The following is a 20446-nucleotide window of genomic DNA, read 5'->3' as shown; positions in this document are numbered from 1 at the left end:
GGTTACAGTACTCTCTTAAGAAGTATTTGTTGAATTGCAGAGGGGATATCCTGTAAACCTCAACAGTTATTTTAGTAGTTCAGTTCCCTTTCACTGAGCACCAGGACCTCAGTCTGGCTCACATTTATAGCACATTACTGACCACGGATGTCAATAAATCTAGTTACCTGCGCAGATGACACCGGCATCTTCCTGGTGAAAGCAGTCATTGGCGAACCACCCGTCATGGGAGCACTGCCAGAGAAAAGCTTCATTCCCTTGGCACTGCACTTCGTCCAGGAGGATTTCTCCTGTGCCTTCACCAAAGAGGGCTTCTCCCACGGCCGCGGTGGCTCTGCCGCACCCGAGCTGACCGCACACCACATCAGCATCTCTTCTGTCCCAGGAGTCGTCGCAAATTGTTCCCCAGACTCCGTTGTATAACACTTCAACACGGCCCTGACATCTGTTCTGCCCATTCACCAGCCTCAGGGAGAATTCTTTGGGAGACAAAAGGAAACCAGACCAACCCTTAGAGTAGCTGCTGTGCTTCCAGGGACACCTGCAGTCTCAGTCTATCAGAGGAAATGCTTCACAACAGCTTCCCAAGGAGCACATCAGCAAGGGAAGCATGCTCTATCCTCTTTGGCTCACCAGACTTGAGCTCCTACGGGTTCAGAACTGAATTTAAAACATCTTCCAAGGGTGATGCACCTGAGTGCCCCTATGGCAATTGCATTAAATTAGCATTATACTGACACAAAGCCATCACCGTCTGGTGGGGACTCTGGCACGTCATATCGTGTTTCCTCTGACCACAATGAATTAAACAAGGCAGTGCTCAGAATAGCAAAGCAGAGGGTCACTGGCCTCATTATTTCTCTTCTGAAGGAAAATTTGAAGGCACGTGGTCCCTTGGGGATTATTTTTGCACTAGGTACATGCAGTCTGAAGCTGAAGAGCTTCATGAAGACCACCGAGTTACCCCTTGCCTCTGAGTTGCTTTCAGTTTATTACCTGCATTTGTTATTAATAGTGTCAAAGTGAACAGAAACCCTCTGATGGATGAGAACCTTACTATAAGGAACAGGTATGGTGGTTTTTTTGTATTTTTTTTTCCTACAATACATTAAAATAAAATACATTTTCTACATCACACTAACAAAACCTTAAAAGTACCCGGTGGCATCATCAGTCCTTCAAGCCCGCTAAACATGCAAGATGTCTATTTGAGGAGGCTTTGCTGCAAGCTACAGATTTTGCCAGCATTGATTTTAGAGGAAAACATAAGCGATAGGGAGGTAGGACTGAGCAACACTGAGCACAGTACCTGATGCCTGCAGACCCCCACCATGCAGCAGTAGCATCCACACAACGGTCAGCATGGGTTTCATTTTAACTGCGCTCCTATAATGCTGATAAAATGTTTCAGAATTTATAAATGTGTAGATATAAAGGGGTGTGTTCTGTAGCTTGATCAGCCCTATTTTTTTTTTCTAAGTACGTTCATGATTTCATACAATGGAGATGCTTTTAACTTTTAAAAACATCCTCCTGATTTTTTTTGGCAAGACTTTTGTTAGCTTGATTTTTTGGTTACCTTAATTATCATTTCAATCCCTTCTCCTTTATGGAAACACTGGCCAAACCCTCCCCTTACCAGACCCAATGGCAGCCACTGGTTCAGGAGGAACCGGCTGCGTGCAGCCAGGGAGAAAATTACTGATACCAAGTGGAAAACAATGGCAGGATTCTTTCACCTCTCAGTTTCTCCCCTGTCCTGAAATGGATGCAGGTGTCTGTTGTGCTCCCTGTCCCCTCATGTCTGCTGGACCCAGGTGTCCCCAGCTGGGTGGCTGTAGCCCCATTGCAGCCCTGGGCAGGAGAGTGCCTGAAAATAAAAGCATCATTGGAGCAATGGACAGCCTTGGCTGCTAGGAAACAAAATGCTTTTTTTCAAAACTCAATGCCAGACATCCCTCCAGAGTGCACAAATTCTAGCCTGAATTTTCAGATTAATTGGGCCTTTGAAAATTGTTAATTTTCAGTCTCGTACTGAAACAGAAGGCTGAGGGCTGAAATTTCCAGCTTTCTTACTTCCCAGCCTTAGGAAAGCATTTCACCTGATGCCTGGATTAATCCGTGCAGGCTTGGCAGAGAGAAGGGCACTTGTCTTCCTCAACAATACGTGCCTTAGAGACATCCAACAAACTCTTATGAAACAAAGGGGACTTGTTTCATGCTGGCATGGCTCAGATCGAGAGTTTACTTTACATGCACAGGGTGCAGCTTCCAAATACAACGCTGCCCAGGAGCTCAAAGAGAAAGTGAAGCAACAGGTTCTTGGCTGCCCTCCTGCATCTGGGGCTTTGCAGTCAGCTTTCTGAAGCTCCAGGATCCAGCATTTTGGAGAGGGTGGTTTTGCTACGTTGATATTGTCATGCTCTTTGCATGGGAGAACAGGGCCCTCACAGCAGCCTAATTCAATTCTCATCAGGTCTCATGCAAAAAAGCTCTGCTCGTATCCAGGTTGAGCAATGAGAGGTGGTGATGAATGCCAAAAGGTGGATGCTTTAAGTCAGGTTTTCTATGGATTTTTACCCAATACCTGCAGTAAAAAACAACAAGCAGAAATGATGAAGAAGATAAAGCAAGGAGTAACAAGACCTTGACAGGTGTTAGGAAGTTATTTGCACTGCCTTCGAGAAGGGAGAGGAGGGAAGCAAAAGAAACACAAAGGGAAAAAGCCATATGGGCCATCTACTAAAAACATAAGGACTTCATCCCCAGCCTGGTAGATGGGCTGATGTGCTGCAGCTGTTTAAAAAACACATTTTATCTCTTCTGATTAGTGACTCATCACCATAGAAAACTTCCTTACTCTCAGCAGGTTTTTATGATGACAACTGAGGACAAAAAAAAATCGCAGCCCTCATACAGAAAGAGGAGGAAAGGGAAAAGCTTTCTCTTGGAAACTACAGTTTCTGAAATTAGGAAAAAAAATAAAAATAAAAATAAATATTACTGTCATTCAAACACAGTGTGTTCTTTAGTACAGTGGCAGTGCAATTCCTTTCTACTTTACAGCCTGTAACTAATTCATTTATTTGAGAAAGGAAAAAGCTGCTCGGATGGGTACTAATTGGTTCAGGGCTAAAGAGGTAATCCAGGGGTTATTCTAGCAAATGAAAACAAATGCCACTCCCAGTGACCCAGCTGGGTTTCCTCAGCTAAGCAGGACTTTGTAAAAATATGTTTTTCATGTCAGAGTTCTTGAGCCTGAGATAGAAAGTCTCCCAAAATACACAAACTACTGTGAGAATTTCAGTATCTCCTTGTTTGTTTTTTTTTCCCAGTTAGATTTAAACTGCCAAAACAAATACAAATTAAATTAAAAACAAACATGAAAACAAAAGCAAGCTATCAAAATAAAGAAAAATAAATTGGAAAAATCAGTTCTCCTTGTAACACAAGCCATTTAACAAAAAATGTGCAAAAACTGATGTTTGTGCTCAGAGATGCTTGACAGCAAAAGCCAGCAATTATTCTTATCTTGAAATTGTTGCAGACAAAGGGCAATGGTGAGCTCTCTAAGGAAATGTATTTGCTGTTTCCCCTGAGTTTATTAAGCATAGTGGGCAGGTCAGAAACCCAGATGCAGCCTCTCTCTGCCTGACCTCCAACTCAGGTTAGATTCTGGTGCAATCTATGAAAAAAAAGCTTGGTTGGTGAGACTGTTATTTAAAACAGGTGAAAGTGATCTCTGCACTATATTCGTTTAATGATTTAATTAGAACATGGTACAAGTGTGGGTATTAAAGAACATCTAAGCTAGAACCCTAAACAGGTTAACTGCTTAGTTCAGTCTGATGTCAATAAGTATCTGCTGGCTTTTGTGGCAAGGCATGGGAAGAAAGAAGTGAAAACAAGAAAAGCTGTGTTTCTTACTCAGACCCTGCAAAAGCAAATTAGCTCTTTTTAGTTTCAGTCTACAAAACATGGGGATTTATTATTAAAAACTGGAAAATGAATCTGGTAGCTATGGGATCCAGAAAAAAAAAAAAAAAAAAAAAAAAAAAAAAAAAAAAAAAACAATGTTTATTTATACCCTATTATAAATATTTTTATAATATGTTCCTGGGAAGGAGGCCTACAGAGTTGAATTATTGGTCCATACTCCAAAATTAGAATAGAAGGATAAGCAGGACAGCAAAGCACAGGAAATTCAGCATACAAACAAACAAACAAGAATTTTGTTTCTAAGACCTGTTTTAACCCCAGTGTTGGCCAAATATGTTGCATGAGTTCACTGGGGACAGCACGCTGGCAGGAACTCACACAGTCTGTCAAATGTCTTTTTTCCCCCCCCAAAAAAAATTGCATATTTGAAAACAGATTGCTTTGACTCCATCCTGTTTCCATGAAACACCTTCTTAAGAAGTGCCACTTTGGGAGAGTTGTTCAAGAATTTGCAGTTTCATCAGCGTTACAAGCACTTGTACCTTCATGCTGTGTATAGGTTAGTTTTAGTTCAGTAATTATCCCCTCCTGACTTAGCTCATACTACACTGCTTGGCACTTTTAATGGATATTAACATGTTGTTTTTTATGTTCTGGGTAAGTCCTGAGTAGCCAAACTCCTCTCAATCACAAAGCAAATAACTGTGGGGAAAATAATGATAATAATAATAATAATTAATAATAATAATAATTTCATTGCAATCAGCAACCAAAAGTTTTAAACAATGAACAAAATTCTTCCTTCTGGGAAGCAAATACAAGATTTCTTTTGATCCTTATATGATATCTTGATGAGACCTGAAAAATCTCCTGATTGAGATTCAATCTCTTTAATGAGATTTACAGTTTTTGTCTGGTTTAGGATGTATCCAAAAACCCATAAGTCAGTGTGAAGGCTTCCAATTGATTTGACAAGCCCTTGTATCAGATTATATGGGTCAGCCTTAAATATTGGAAACAGAACACCTTTAACAGCTCAGTGTCTTTTGAATTTGGAAGTATTTAATCTAGAGAATTGGAAATGTACTGGAAAAACACCAGCAAAATGTACCTAAAGAGAAAGGTGAGAAGATTACTTTGCATGGCCAGGAAGGACAGGGCAAGAAGTAAGGGGCTTGAACAGCAACAGTGAAAGACAGGGGAAGGCATTTTGAAAAGCCTTTCCAACAGTGATGCTCATTTCAGTAATGAGCCTTGGGCAGCACAAGGAGAGATTGTCTTGGCTGCAGTGGAGGTTTTAAAGTTTGGGCAGCATCTGCTGGGAAGATGTGGTGGTAGTGATAAGGGTGCACCCTATACAGTTCAGCTCCCTTACAGTACCTTGTAACCACGCACTCAGAGGTACATCCAGCACTCACACGGCACAGAGATACTGCCCTCATCTTCACAGCACTATGTAGAAGTGTTTCATGATACAATGGATGGGCAGAACACAGAATGCTGGAGGGAAAGCTTTCCCTCCAACAACGTGAAGATACACACCTGCACAGGTGTTCATCACGGGCACGCAGTGGGCTTTTTTCCACATACAGTGAAGAGTGAGATAGGTATTTGCAAGAGCCCAGGTTGCAGTGGGCATGGGGGCTGCTTGGGTGGAAGATGATTCTCAGGGACTATGTCAGCCACATGGTTTGGAGGGAACTCAGGGTTGAGGGACATACCGATAGGTAGTTCCTTTGAAGTCCCCAGTGGGTTGTGTAGTGCTTGTATGTGACACTGGGGAGAGGGTAACAGAAAACTCAAAGAGAAGTCATTTCTCCACCAGGCATCACTGATCTATTCTCTGGCTTCCCACGGCCAGAAATTTTCTGTAAATTTGCATGTGCCTGGCAAGTTTTTGATCCAACAGACCACACTCCAACACAGCAAAGCATTCATTAGTATTTTAATCACAGAGATATTCATTCAAAACAAAAAAATAAATTATTGTTTTGTAAACATTCCTTCATTCAATTTTACAAAAGGCACGTATGGGACTGTTGCTGCTGAAGCATCCTGGCGGCTCACAGTATGTGACTGTCCTGTAATCATTTAGCAGATGATACTGATTTTCGGTCTCACATTATCCTCTGCAAAAGCGGTTTCTTCAGTGCAGGTTTCACAAGAAAGCCAGCAAGAACTAAAACGATGATGACCAGGGTGGCAACAGCACCAGTAAGTGGCCCAAGCACATTCCCAGCTGCAGCAGGAACCGCGTGGGGAGGAGGCGCGGTAGAGTCCAGCTTTGTGAGGGAAGGCAGAAGGGCTTGGTCTCATGCCAAGGGCCTGGGCTCAAAGAGCAGCTCTGTTAAAAGGGGTGCTCCCTAGATTGCAGCCAGAATTAAGCTAAAGTCTAATTTCATTGCTCTTTGAGCAGGCTTTGTATTAGCAGGGATTACAGCTTAACTATGCAGACGTCATTAGCAGAAGACAACTGAGGGAATTAAACATTTCTGAAGAAGCCTGGGAGCTTGTTTCTCAGGAATAGAGCTGGCAATCACATTACACAATCAGATTGAGCTAATTAGTTCAATGGAGTGATAGCACTATTGGGTTTATATGTGCCCTCTGTTTTGGTGCCACCAAAGCGGTTACCATTATTCATGCATGCAGGTGAAAATAGTTTGCAAGGTGTTGAGAGAAGAAGGATATCATAGACATTAGAGTTAGCCAAACAATGCCTTCCTGTTTACAGTGGAGTTAGCATAAGCAGATTTCAGGGACAGATGTCAGAAACAAACAGAGCTATGGCATTTTTTCATGAAGACCTAAGTAGTCTCAGAGTAAATAAGAGAGAAATTTATTCAGCTTCACCGGTGTTCCTGCTCTGAGCACCTTCTTCTCGAAGCTTCAGAGGTCCGACAACAACATCTACTTTCTCCTGGGTAGGGCTTGTGTCTCTCTTGAACCTACTCAGGCAGCCCTGGTAGCAGTGGGAGGAGTAGTCCCCGAGCCTGCACACCACTAGCTGACACCGCAGGTAGACTAATGAGTAGCGGTTAATGAACTCAAAGGCATTAAATTTGAACCGAGCAAAGTGGCTGTTGGGGGTGTAGTATACGGCATAGGAAGAATCTCTAGCACATCTGAAAAGGAATGAGGAAGAGAATTAGTCACCATGGATTTACACGTGGACATTCCTGAAAAAATGCAGTAGATTAAAACATAACCAGGCACTGAGAACACCAAGGGATAATAGTGCAACTTTCAGAGTATCTCAAAGTATAATTAAGTCCATGAAGAAGCTAGAGCAGAGCTGACTCATTTTTTCCTGAAGAAAAGGACACCAAGTGGTGAAGAGGGGAGAATGGACCCTTTGCTGAATGTCTGTGGCACAAAAAAATGGGCCTGGTGCTTGACCTGGTTCTGGAGGTTTTACTAAAACGTTAATGCATGTGGTAGAATAGATTTCTGCTGCCAGTTTTCACCCCCTAATCTAACTCACTCCCAGCACTTTGAGTTTTGCATATAGGACAAGGATGAAGTTAGTGAAGCAAAATTTTAGTAATGTTTAGGTGTTGTTTCTTATTCCCAGGCTCATAGTGTAAAAATAAATAAATAAATAAAAACCTTTTAACTTTCTATTGATAATGAGATCCAAACCAATTCACATTGTCTCTATTCTCTTAAAATAAATTGTAGAAAGGATATAACAGCTATGCATCTAATGACTTGAGAAAGTTCTTACCCATTCTCGACTATATCATAGGATAGAGTGCTAAAATCCTGAGGATCAGGTGATGCCACACATGTGTCCACAAACAGCATCAGATTTGGGTCAGAGCTGTGAAGATAAGCTTGAAGGTACAAATTTTGGTTCAGGTCAATGTAGTATGGAGAGTCATGCACTGGCTGCAGGAATGATGAGGAATCATAAAACGTGATGTTCACAGCGTATCTTCCAAACTGATTTTCATTAATGTCCGCAGTATCTTCAGCAACATACATGATTTGTATCCACGTGTTTTGTAACATCTTGCAACTGAGGCGTAAGTGAAGATCCTTTTTCCTCTTGATTATATACTCAGAAGAGGTAACTTTGATCATGTTGGAATAGTTGATTGTACCATTGCTTTCCTGTTTAAGGTGTAATTTAAAATGAGGATTTGCGTTTCTGTCACATTCTATATTCTAAGTTTTGACATAGTAATAAGCAATTAAAAATGTAGTTTCATATTAAAGATAAGCTGCATCTTGGAGCTAAGAAGCTTGATGATGGTCTTTTCTGCTCACATGGAAATAAACCTGCTGATATAAAGTATTCAATTAAACAGAAATTGGTGTAGAAAAGCTCTGTTAAATTCAAGGCAGAGCCAACTCATTACATTTCTGTACAGAACACCGATCATTTAATACACAATCATCCCAGACCTGCATGGCACTTAAACTCATGAGCTTCCTCCCTAGACTCTCATTTCTGGTAAGGATGGGGATTCCCTACAGCAAGGAAAGCTAAAGGCATTAAAACCCCTGGGTCTCAATTCACTTCTTACCACTGAGGACCACAATGGTCTCTCTTGTGTCTCACTTCAAAGTGTGCCCTGCAATTCAGTTCTCCCAGTTCAGTTCAGTTCACCCAGTTTAGTTCAGTTCATACCTCTCGTATTGTCCCACAGCTGTCATAGGGAACGCTGAACACCACCTCGTGTGCTGTAAGTGTTGGCTCACAGTGAGTGTCGTTCAGGGTGACTGTCTCTGCAGAGTAGCCTTGTGACTGGAGATAGTCCCTGCTAACCACCGCATGCATGTAGTCTGGCAAGCACGTAAGGGCTGGTAGAAGAAGATACGATATAACAGTTAAATCAGCAATTTGTTAATGATTGAAGGTTTTAATTGAACTAAACGCTGCTTTTTTTTTTTTCTTAATGTAGAAGGTAGGCTGTTCGCATATCAACCCAGCATATTTCGCATGCATCACTTCCTTTCCCTTGTATCCTTAAATACACACATATATTTATTTTGCAAACAAAAACTATAAACAGGCTTGTCTGCTGAGAAACAGAGTTTCTGTTCTGAAGGGGAACTCACCAATGTTGTGATCTGTTGGGATGGAGGAGTAGTGGGCCTGGAACCCTCTAAATGTGTATCTAGAATCGCTGTGAAAGTGAATGCTCATTAGGTTTGAAGACGATGTGTATGTGAGGAAGGAACCAGCACAAATTCTCCCAAGAAGTGGAGAAGAGTGTGGAGGCCCATCATACACTTCAATGTAGTCATACTGGCATCTGCTGTTCTGCAACCTGGGGAACAAACATCAGCACCTTGTCAACATGCTCCAGAAACTCTGATTTACCTGCCTAACACGTGATAAAATATTTTAACAGCACATGCTTTATTCATTTTGCATGTAGTTACAAGGAGAAAATACTTCACTAACCCAGTGTTTGTTCAAGCCTTCCAGCTGCTAGATGGTATTGAAAATATCTTTAAATTTGTGAAGGCTGCCTATCTCAAATAAGTCTTCAAGTTTTTCAAGTAAGTTTTGACTCTGTTTTTTGCCCAGGGAATCAATGTTCTACTTACGCAACATCTCTAAATGTGAGCGTAACACGGAAATTATTCTCTACTTGTATTTCCCACACACAGTCAGCGTTGTTTGGATAATTTCCAGGGTAGTTTGGACTCTGCAGCATCCCAGAGGAATTTGAAATTAAGCCACCACAAAAATAAGGTGCTGCAGAAAGAAATAGAAGAGAATTTATTTATAGTAACCTTTAAAAATGGTACTTTTGTTGTACATGGCTAATCTGCAGCTGCTGAAAACCAGGTTTCCTGCTGTCCTCAGGTCATCTTCAGTATTACCCAAATCAAAACAAATATTTGGTTTTGCTGTAGGTTTAATTTCATAGCACATGCTGTCACATCTATGGTGTCAGATCACCATCTTCAGGCTGCTCTGGTGTCTCCTTTCTGTAGTTCTGGTTCTGGGACGGGTTATGACAATCAACATGGAAACGCCTTCCTGTACAGACAGTGTCCCCTCAGACTGCAATAAGCACTCCAGGCAGCTGGGCAAAGTAGGAGATATAATATCTCTTGCTCTACCTATGAGAGTGGCTGCAAAAAGTGTTCATATTCCTGCCAGCATGAGTGCTTTCTTATGCTAAATACAGAGATAATCCTAACAGCTTCCTCACAGGAAGGTGGGCATGAGTTCTGAATTTAATCCCTACAGCATGTGACATGCAAAGGAAACCCCTTCCCCACCACTACCACCATTTTAAGTTGCTGCAAAACATCATAGCCCAATGCAGCACACTCCTGGGTGGGCTTTTGGGCACATTCACATCCACACTGATTTCTGATGTGAGTGGTCAAGCTCTTCATCTGAATTCTGCTTTACAATGCAAAAATAGCAGGCTGGATATCGTAACACCTCTAATAAAGGCAAAAATTACCGATTGCATGCCACCTCACTGATAAACTACCTGCTACTATAAATACAAATGGAGAACTCTTCAATTAAAACAGAATTGTTTTGGAAAATGGTGTAAGAGCGCTGTATAGAAATCATGACCTAAAGAAAGCATACTACACACAAGCAATTAATGTCAATAGCAGAGCACTGTGCGTGTACAAATAAAAAAGATTCAAAGAACCATGGGAGAGCATTACCTTCTGTAGGCGCTGGGGTGGTCATGGCAGCTGTGAGAGTGGAGGAAGAAGAGCCACACATGAGACGTAATTCTCTGGAGAAGGGGCCCCGGGGTGCAGGGCACCATGATGGGGATGCAGGGCTGGAGAGGACAAAAGGCCGGGAGCTCCACGTGGAGCCGCTCCCCTACCTGCACAGATGACACCGGCATCCTCACTGTGGGCACAGTTGTGCACGCCCCATCCGTTGTGTCCGCAGAGCAGCAGGGAGGCCTCGTACCCATGGCACCGCAAGTTGTCCAGGAGGATGTGGCCACTGCCGGCGCCGAAGCGAGCGTTGCCTGGGGCGGCTATGGCAGGGCCACAGCCCAGCTGTCGGCACACCACCTGCGCCTCACTCAGGTCCCAGTAGTCGTCGCACACCGTCCCCCAGCTGCGTCCATCCCACACCTCCACGCGGCCCTCGCAGCCGTGCCGGCCGCCGGCCAGCCGCAGGTGGGCACCTGGGACATAGCACGGTGAAGGTGGTCACTGCGTGTCCTGCCTCTCCCACCCACCAGCCCGAACTACCAGCTTGACCCCACACTCTGCTCGCATCCTCCCTGCAGACCCTTCTGTGCCGTCAGGTGTGGGAAGGGCGATCAGGGCTCGGCGAGTGACCCTGGGTGGGTTACCTGCTGTGCTCGTCTCTACTGCGGAGGTGATGTCTGCCAACCAGACTGCTGTGGAGGGCACTGGCTCTGTGGAGGTGCCTTCTGGCAATACAGAGGTCATTGTCACTGCAGTAGTTGTCCCCAGAGTGGGGGTCGACAAGGCGGTGCTTGTCTCCATTTGTGTGGTTGCTGGTGGTAAGGAAGTGATCTCTGTTGACAAGGTGTTTGGCATTGAGTTGGTCATCCCTACTGTGGAGGGTATTGGTGTTGTAGATGTCCTTTCTGTGAGTACAGGTGTTGTAGATGTCCTTTCTGTGAGTACAAAAAACATGACCCACATGAGGACTGTGTTTGTGCAGTGGATATGTCTTTGTGTAAGCTGCAGACCCAGTTCCTGGGGAATTAAGTGAAGGTGGGAGAAATTACTCTTTTGGCATACTCCATCTTGATAGGTCAATGGAGAAAATGGAGGAGGGAAACAGCCAGTTTAAAGTTGTTCTTGAAAGTGGTGTTTACAGATGGTGACACCGGAGAAAGGTACTGCTTGGCACCTGCTCCAAGTCACAGACACCATGGGCCAGGTGAGGCTGGCAGCTCTGCTCTACAGGTTCCTCCTAACTACAGGTGCCAAGTAGGAAATAAATGCCACTTAAAATGTAAGGAACCCAACATGCATGCAGCAACAGAGATATCACAGCAAGCTTTTTGGTATCTCAGGAGGAGGACGTCTGCATATCCCTATGCTGACACAGGTATATTGGGTGCAATTTATAGAAAAAGTATTTAGAATACAAAAAAAAAAAAAAAAAGTGACAGCACCTGAACAGACAACACCAGCATCTTCGTAGTGGTTGCAGTTGTGTCTCCCCCATCCTCTGTGTCTACAATGCCACAGGGCAGGCTCATTTCCCTCGCACTGCAGATCGTCCAGCAGGATGTTGCCTGAGCCTTGGCCAAAATAAGCACTACCCGGAGCTGAAATGGCCTGGCCGCATCCCTGCTGCCTGCACACAACCTGGGCATCGGAAAGGTCCCAGAGATCATCACACACAGTCCCCCACTGTCCTTCGTAATAAAGCTCAACACGACCTTCGCATCTGTGCCTTCCATTCAGCAGTCGGAGACCAGTTCCTTAGGGAAAGAGGGAATTGAGCACAGAGTCAGACAAATAAGATGGAAGTGACCTTAAGAAGTTCCATTCTCCTGCCCCAGGCTACCATCATTCCTAGGAGGTGTTTTTCTACCTTAGTGTTAAACACCTGTGAGGACAGAGATGATACAGGCAGAGACCCCACTTTTTTTCTTCCTCTCTGCCAGATCTCTAAATCAGCTGCACATATTCCTGTGATATTTCATGCAAGATTTCGACAGAAAACTTAGACAGATGCAGCACAAACTGTTTCAGCAAGAAATGAATATTTTTGATAGGAAAAACACATCAGGAGAGGAAACGAAAGAAAATAAATTTCACTATCAGAATGAAATGTAGGTAAAACTCTGTTAAGAAAAATAGCACTGAAATTTTTCACATAAGAAAATACATGTGCTTTAGGAACATATATCATGGCTAGGTGTTTCCTTTTTTTACATTGCCATCTAAATCTTTTATGGTAAAGAACAAGGAGATGTAGCCATTTGGTTTGAATCCTACAGGAATTTAGGAAGTTTGGAAGAAATATCAAACAGTGTGCTACTTTGTTTAAATGATGTCAGAATAAGACCAAACGAATTCTCCAGGAAAAATAAATAAATAAATAAAAAATAAAAAATAAACTAGAGAACTTTTAGGAAAACAATAGCCATTCTTACCTTTTCTCCTTGATTTATGTGATTTAATTGGGATTTGTCTTCCTGTAAAATTTTTTAAGAGAATTTTAAAGACCTAAGGTCCACACATCGCAAACAAATCCTGTAGTTTTTAAGAGTAATCTTACCAGAATAATTCTGCAAAGTGTTCAAAAGACTGGACAATGAACTCAATGGGATTATAAAAATTTCGTTAGGAAACCACTGGCTTTTACGTTCTTAAATACCTATAAAATTGTATCAGAGTTAGAAATAAAGAAATACTCAATAACCTTGCATGAGTACGCCTGATATCTGCTGTTACAATGCATTCGTTCAAATAAAGCCCATCTGTTTTTCAGTTTGATTAATCTTTTTCATAATTTAGACATTCTGCATAACCGCATGAAAATACCAATTTTAAAAGTTCATTTTTGGTGAAGAAATTTATTACAGACTTTACCCCTAAGTCTAAGTAAGTCACCACATAAATGTTAGTGTAACTTAAGATCACAGAATCACAGAATCACAGAATTTTCTAGGTTGGAAGAGACCTCAAGGTCATCGAGTCCAACCTCCAACCTAACGCTAACAGCCCTCCACTAAACCATATCCCTAAGCTCTACATCTAAACGTCTTTTGAAGACTTCCAGGGATGGTGACTCCACCACTTCCCTGGGCAGCCTGTTCCAATGCCTCACAACCCTTTCAGTGAAGAAGTTCCTCCTAACATCTAGCCTAAAACTCCCCTGGCTCAACTTAAACCCATTCCCCCTCGTCCTGTCACCAGGCACGTGGGAGAACAGGCCAACCCCCACCTCGCTACAGCCTCCCTTGAGGTACCTAAAAAGAGCGATAAGGTCGCCCCTGAGCCTCCTCTTCTCCAGGCTGAACAAGCCCAGCTCCCTCAGCTGCTCCTCGTAGGACTTGTTCTCCAGGCCCCTCACCAGCTTCGTCGCCCTTCTCTGCACCCGCTCAAGCACCTCGATGTCCTTCTTGTAGCGAGGGGCCCAAAACTGAACACAGTACTCGAGGTGCGGCCTCACCAGAGCTAAGTACAGGGGGACGATCACCTCCCTAGCCCTGCTGGTCACGCTGTAAATACTGATCTACAGTATTTACACTTTGGAAATCAAAATATGCATGCTGCATATGTCATGCTTTGCATGTCTGCCAAATAGATATTTAGCTTGTTATTAAACTCTGAATAAATCATCCAAAGCAAAAGAATTCTGCAGAATTACCAGCTCCAGAATTTCTCACTGCATCTAATTCATTGTCAAGACAGTATCCAAAACAAATATTTCCCTATTTGTATACATTTAACTGCCAGTTCAAAGCAAGAAGCTACAAATCTGCTCCTTGACTTATATCAAAATTGTTTCTTCAAGTACTTACTTGAAGATGCATATTTTTAGACTATACTTGTAGGATTTTTGAGAATTGGAACAGCAAACCTGGGAAAAAGTCACGTACTGTGCCCAGGGGACAGAGGCAGGGGCTGGGAAATGAAGCCAAAATGGAGAGAAGGACTACAACAGCAAGAGTAGGATGGCAAGCAGAGGACAGATGAGGAAAACTGGATGAGGTGGATGATGGCAACATAAATTAACATAATGATCCTTAAATAGGAAGTTAGAAAAATTATCTGTAGTTATTCTAGGATTTACACTTACTTAGCTCAAAACCATCTAAGTCACTTAGGAGATAGAAACTATCATGTAAGAAAAAAGACAATGACAAGAAGAAAGTTGAATGAAAATCATTTCATGTCTTTGATTATTTTTGTCTGTCACTCATTTATCCACAGTGATAGATTATGAAAATTAAGCTCATTATATTTCACTGAATGGTATGTCAAAGAACATTCAAATAATGCAAGCAATATTTTATTCGTAGTGTATGTATGCATACATATAATCTGGAATAATTATACATTTTAGTGAAAAACAAATCTGTTCTTCCATAATTCTTGGATCAAATTTCTGTAACTGGAAGAATCACTCATGTATAACATACTCATAGACACAATTCTAGCAAGGATTCAAGACACTAAGACATGAACTATCCCTCAATTAAATGTTTTAAATCATTATTATCTTTTACACTGATTAAGCACAGTTTCATTCTACTAAAACTGTTAATTTCTCATTTAATTTAATTTCACCTTTAATCTTTTGCCCTAACTGATACCAGCATGAATGCCATTTCTATTTATGGAATCAACAGTCCTTATATTTTATTTTCTATGCCAGTTATATCTATAAAATCAGCAGTCTTTATATTTTATTTTCTATGTGCCCTGGAACAAATCTAAGTGCTTTACCTGATCTGGCCTCCAGAACTGCTGGGCCAAAAAAGAGTAGGCTCATCAATATCATAATGGTACCCATCTTATCAAGAGTTATTGATAGAAAGGACCATCAGAATTTATAGTCTCTATTTCTAAAGGGGAGTGGCTTTATCGGTCTCTTTTTCTACAGGAAGATGATAAAATAATCATGGTACTATGATCTGAAACAAAAATATGTTTGATTTGTTATTCAATATTTTGTAACATCCTGGTTTCTGCATTAAGATAATATCTCAAGAGTAACATTTTCCACTGCCTGGAAGGAAATATTTATGCTACCATAGGTGTTACAATCATCTCATTGTACAAACAAAATGAGCTCTTATCCAAAGATACCTTGTTGGCTGATGAATCTCATATTTTTCTTTTATGGGAAGATTTCTTGGCAGGTCTGCGGAAGGTAGTGGGAGCTTAAAATTGAAACATGCTTCCTCCAGCAAAGTAGTTAGAGAACTTCATAACTTGGTTCCAGCTAGTAAGACAAGCTAGCCATGAATGAGAGCCATGAATGTCTTACAGCTTTGGCATACTTCAAAAATAGTAAGATAACACCATGTTCAAGCATGACTGGGGGGTCTCTGAACATAACCCATGAGAACAGTGGCTGTTACTGAATGCAACGTGATGACCAAGAGACACCTAATGAAAATACTTTGGTCTATCAAAATTGCTAGCTACACCACAACATCAATGCTTCTGCCATCAGCAATAGATCCAACAAGAGGGTTAAGGTTGCCACTGGAAGGGAGCCACTGGTGCTCTCTAGAAGCCCTTGGAGAGGCAACATGGTGGAGACAAGAAGAAAGGAGAGAGGGAAATTAGTGGTCATGGGCTGAGCTACCAGTCCAGGACATGGGGAAAGAGAGTTGATACAAGGAGAAGCAGACCTCAGAGATGCATGAAACCTTGCTTGCTAGTTTACATGATTGGGAACCTCATCCACAAGCAGAGAGGATCTCATACCATAGTGTGCGATACTATGTGGGCAACTATAGTTTGCCATACTATGTGGGCAACTTGCTCCGGACAATTAGAGAGACTGACCCAAGCCTTATAAGCAAATCTTTGAGACATCTGAAGAATCTTTGCAGCTGAAGTGAACACATGCAGCCCCAATATTAACCTATTCCTTTCTGACATGTTAAGTTCAAGTCAAAACTCATACACTGTTCACTGTGGAACTTAGATGGCAAGAAACCGTCAAGAGAATCAGGATCAACAGATAACTTTTTGTGAAAGCCAGGCAGAAAAATCAGTGGATTCTATGTATATTTAGGTAAATTACATAGGTTGCAACTTAAATCTGTTCTTAATTTTCCTTTTATCTTTTGAACCATTAAATGAAAAAAAAAAAAAAAAGATTCAGATCTAAGAATTTCTGTTAATATATTCCTTGTTTAATTTTGCACAGGGACAATTACTTCTCTGTTCTTTGCAGAATGAATCCAAAGCTTTTCCATAGCATAAAATAATGCTTATTTCTCACTCATAATTCTTTTGCCAGCGTGGCTACTTTCCTGTTTTCCTATTTTAATTATTTTCTATTTTAACTCTTTTCCTGTTTTAACTATTTTAAGATAAAAGGCTGATGACTATCCTAAGATTGCAGAGCCAAAATATTGTTCTTCATCTGATTCTTACTTCTACGGCCACCATGGCTTGGATGGCATTACCAGGAGTCAAAATCTGTGGCACAATTCTTGTCATGTACAAATTTATTGCATCCATGGACAGTCATCAAGGAAGAATATTGAAGTCAAGGAGCCCAACAGAATGACCGAGAAGGTCTTTCCACAAAGGCCAGCATTATTGGAATGGAAGAAGGAAGTGCAAAACACGAGAGGCCAAATATAATGTTGGAAGCCTTGAAAGCAAATGTAAATGAAGGGTAAATATATTTATTCTTTATCCAAATAACCACATTTGTACTTGAATGAGGAAATGTACCCAAGACTTCGTATTCACTATTCATATTCTTCTGGTTTTGACAACTTGGCAAGAAGCAGAAAAAATACAGTATATTGGCTGACCAATCAAACACTGCAATCAGTGAAGCAAGAAAAAATGATGGATAGCAATTCTTCTCCAAACTCTTGCAATAACTGAAAAGGCAGGGGAGGAAGGGGAAAAAAACAAATGATTCCCAGATGGCTCAAATGGAAAAAATACCCGTGTAGCTGTCCAGGTAAAGGAACAGCACAGATTACTTATTTCTCAGTACATTCTTCACTAATTAATTCTTTGCTACAAATGTCAAAGATCTACACATTTCTAGAGATCTTAATTATCAAGCAATCTGCACGGTAGGAGTAGATAAATGTAATGTTCATATTAAATTGAATTAATTAATGCAAATACCACACAAAGCATGTTTTCATCCTTCCCATTGGTCTCTTAGGTCTCTTGTAATAATGCATATTTTCTCTGTAGGACCTGTAGGACTTTTCTGGCAGCTTGAAATGTTTTTGTTTTTGTTTTTGTTTTTTTTTTTCAGCACATTAGTCTGTGAAAGAAGATCCATTAAGCTTTGAAAACACTTTCTGTTCTGCTGCCTGTTTCTGCAGGAGACTTCTGCAGACATACTGACTTTTGTGAGGTTCAGATGAAAGCCATTGAAAGGACACAGAAGACTAATCAGCTTTCATTCATGACTACCCAAAAACCATCTACAATGGAATGAGGGTATCCACAGACTTCTGCACAAAGGAACAACAGTCTGAATGCTCAAGTTAGGATCCAGTGAGGTGGCGTAGTTGAATTTATTGGGTTTCTTGATGACCTCTTGGGCTCTGTTGCCTGTGTCACGTGAAAAGTGTCATTATAAATCCGTTTGCATTGGTTTAATGGTGAAGAGGCAAGCAGATCAAAACCATCTATAGGTGAGTCAAATCAACTGGATTTACCACTAGAAGAGCTCCTGAATGTGGTGGGACAGGAGGGATGGTTCTTAGCGGAGGGGCCTTTTTCTAAGCACGTTTACTTTAGAACATGACCTTTTTTATAATACAGGCTGAAGTGATTATTCCCACTGAGCTGCCCACATCCTCCACATCAGGACAGGATGTTACACTGGAGTATAGGTCACTACCTGGTCTCTGGTCCACCTCAAGCATAGTACATTATGTTGCTCCCAACATTCATCTTTCACAGCTCAAAAGAAAATAGGAAAGTCTGAAGAGGTGCATTTCTCAATCGAACACCAGTGACCTTTCCACCATGGTGAGTGAGTTCTTCCAAGCAGGTTCTTCCTTTATCGCTGTTTTTATTGTGTTTTCACATGGGGATAGGAGATCGGTGACACTTCCTTATGGTAACTTACGTACACTCTCTCTTCCACCCACCACTACAGGTTTAGAAATGCGTAAGAACGAGAGCACGTATCATTGCTTGGCAAATTCACTTTGTAAGAAATCATGTTCTTCAATCTGAAAATGTTTGAGCTCCCTGCTAAAACACACAGGCGGCGCATTTGCAAATACACAAAATATTGCTCTAAATTTTTTTTTCTCTTTTGTTTTTATTAATTACACGTTTACATAGCAGGTTTGATCTTATTCTATACAAAGGCTCAGAAACGGTCTACATTTTCTCAGAGAAACACCTACGTGTGAAGAACCATGTCCCTCAAAACAGGGAAGGTTGTACTGGAGCAATTCCTTACGTGCAAAGTGTATATTTTTGCTTATGGCTGATTACGGAGATACTTTTACCCAAAATAAATATTTTTCTTGGATTAGTCTCCAGAGTATCTCATATCAGTAAGACACTACCATATGCTTTATATGCATATAAGCACGGCAAAAGAAATCACTTCTTTCTCAAGCCACCCAAATCAGTCTCTTGAGACAGACTCTCAAAGTAGGAGCTCAGCTGAGATGCGCTGTAATGTTCAAATTGCACCCTCCACCAGCAGATGTTTGGTCACCTCTCACATTATCTGGTACGGGGTGGGTTCCTGCAGTTTGCGCTTCAGAAGAAATCCTCCCACAGTGAGGACGGCAGCTGCCAGCACCACGGCGGTCACAGCCAGAGGAACATGAGAGCTGGCAGCAGGTGCTGAGCTCTCAGACTCCCCTCTCTCCTGGGTGTTAGAGGCCAGATCTGTGCACAAGAGAGCAAACAGAATGGCTTGCATTTTCTTACTGAGCTGGTTAATCTCAAAGTCAGTGAAGCAAAGAGAAATTGATATAAAATGCTGCAATGTGGATCTGATCCGAAAACAAATTGCTTTATCACACATTGTTTAACAAATGATCCTGTGGCCGTACCAAACAAGTAAAGATTACGACAAGAAATGATAAAGGAACTAAGAATTTATAATGATTACACTTTAAGACCATAAGATGCTATTTCCTGACAGTAGAAACACCAGCAATAGGACACTGGGAAACATTTTCAAGGGGACCTATAGATTGTTCACTAATAAATAAGAAATGTGCAAATCAGGCAGGGACAGCATTGAAAATTTAATACAGATCCTGCAGGTAGATGGATTACATCTCATTTCTCTTCCAGAATTTAATCAATTGCCATTTGACACATGCAGAATAAATAGTTGATCTAAGATAAAAAGGAAACAGTCTGTAAACATTATGAAAAATTTTATATCTATTATGAAAAAAAAAATCACCCATAATAATTATAGAAGAGTTGTGAATAAACCAGCAAAGGCATATTTCAGAACTAGATTTCTGAACTGATATGCACAGCAACATGGAGAGTCCTGCGTTAAATACAAGTGGAAGTTATTTACCAATACCAGCATTTCTGTTCTCAGCAGGAGCCTCCTGAAGCTGGATAGGTCCAACAATAACACTCATTTTTTCCTGTGAAGATCCTGCATTCCTCTTGAACCTGTTAACACAGCCTTGATAGCAGCGGGAAGAATAGTCATCGTGCCTGCACACCACCAGCTCACACTGCAGGAAGACTGATGGGTATCGTCCAACAAATGAAAATGCATTAAAGGCAAACCGACTGACACTTCTGTCTGGTGAATAGTAAGAAGAATAGGTAGAATCTTTGACACACCTAGAGAGAAATATAAAAGTAACAGATTAGTTGTCTTAAATAGAAACAGTAT

The 20446-nt window shown here is 41.4% G+C and overlaps 1 protein-coding gene across 1 annotated transcript in view; it reads right to left on the bottom strand.

Moving 5' to 3' along the window:
• The window catches only part of LOC116491360 (deleted in malignant brain tumors 1 protein-like), a 112329-nt gene that overhangs the window by 47099 nt on the left and 44784 nt on the right, over positions 1-20446 (bottom strand). The window contains exons 29-31 of the mRNA XM_032191240.1: positions 12045-12356; positions 10746-11075; positions 168-479 (exon numbers count right to left, since the gene is read on the bottom strand). Coding sequence (XP_032047131.1) covers positions 168-479; positions 10746-11075; positions 12045-12356 — 954 coding nt within the window. The remainder of the gene's footprint in view (positions 1-167; positions 480-10745; positions 11076-12044; positions 12357-20446) is intronic.

This window comes from Aythya fuligula, chromosome 7 (genome assembly GCF_009819795.1).
Source record: "Aythya fuligula isolate bAytFul2 chromosome 7, bAytFul2.pri, whole genome shotgun sequence".
Classification (NCBI taxonomy): domain Eukaryota; kingdom Metazoa; phylum Chordata; class Aves; order Anseriformes; family Anatidae; genus Aythya; species Aythya fuligula.
The sequence above is the reverse complement of the archived record's forward strand: the minus strand, read 5'-3'. Positions and strand labels throughout refer to the sequence as shown.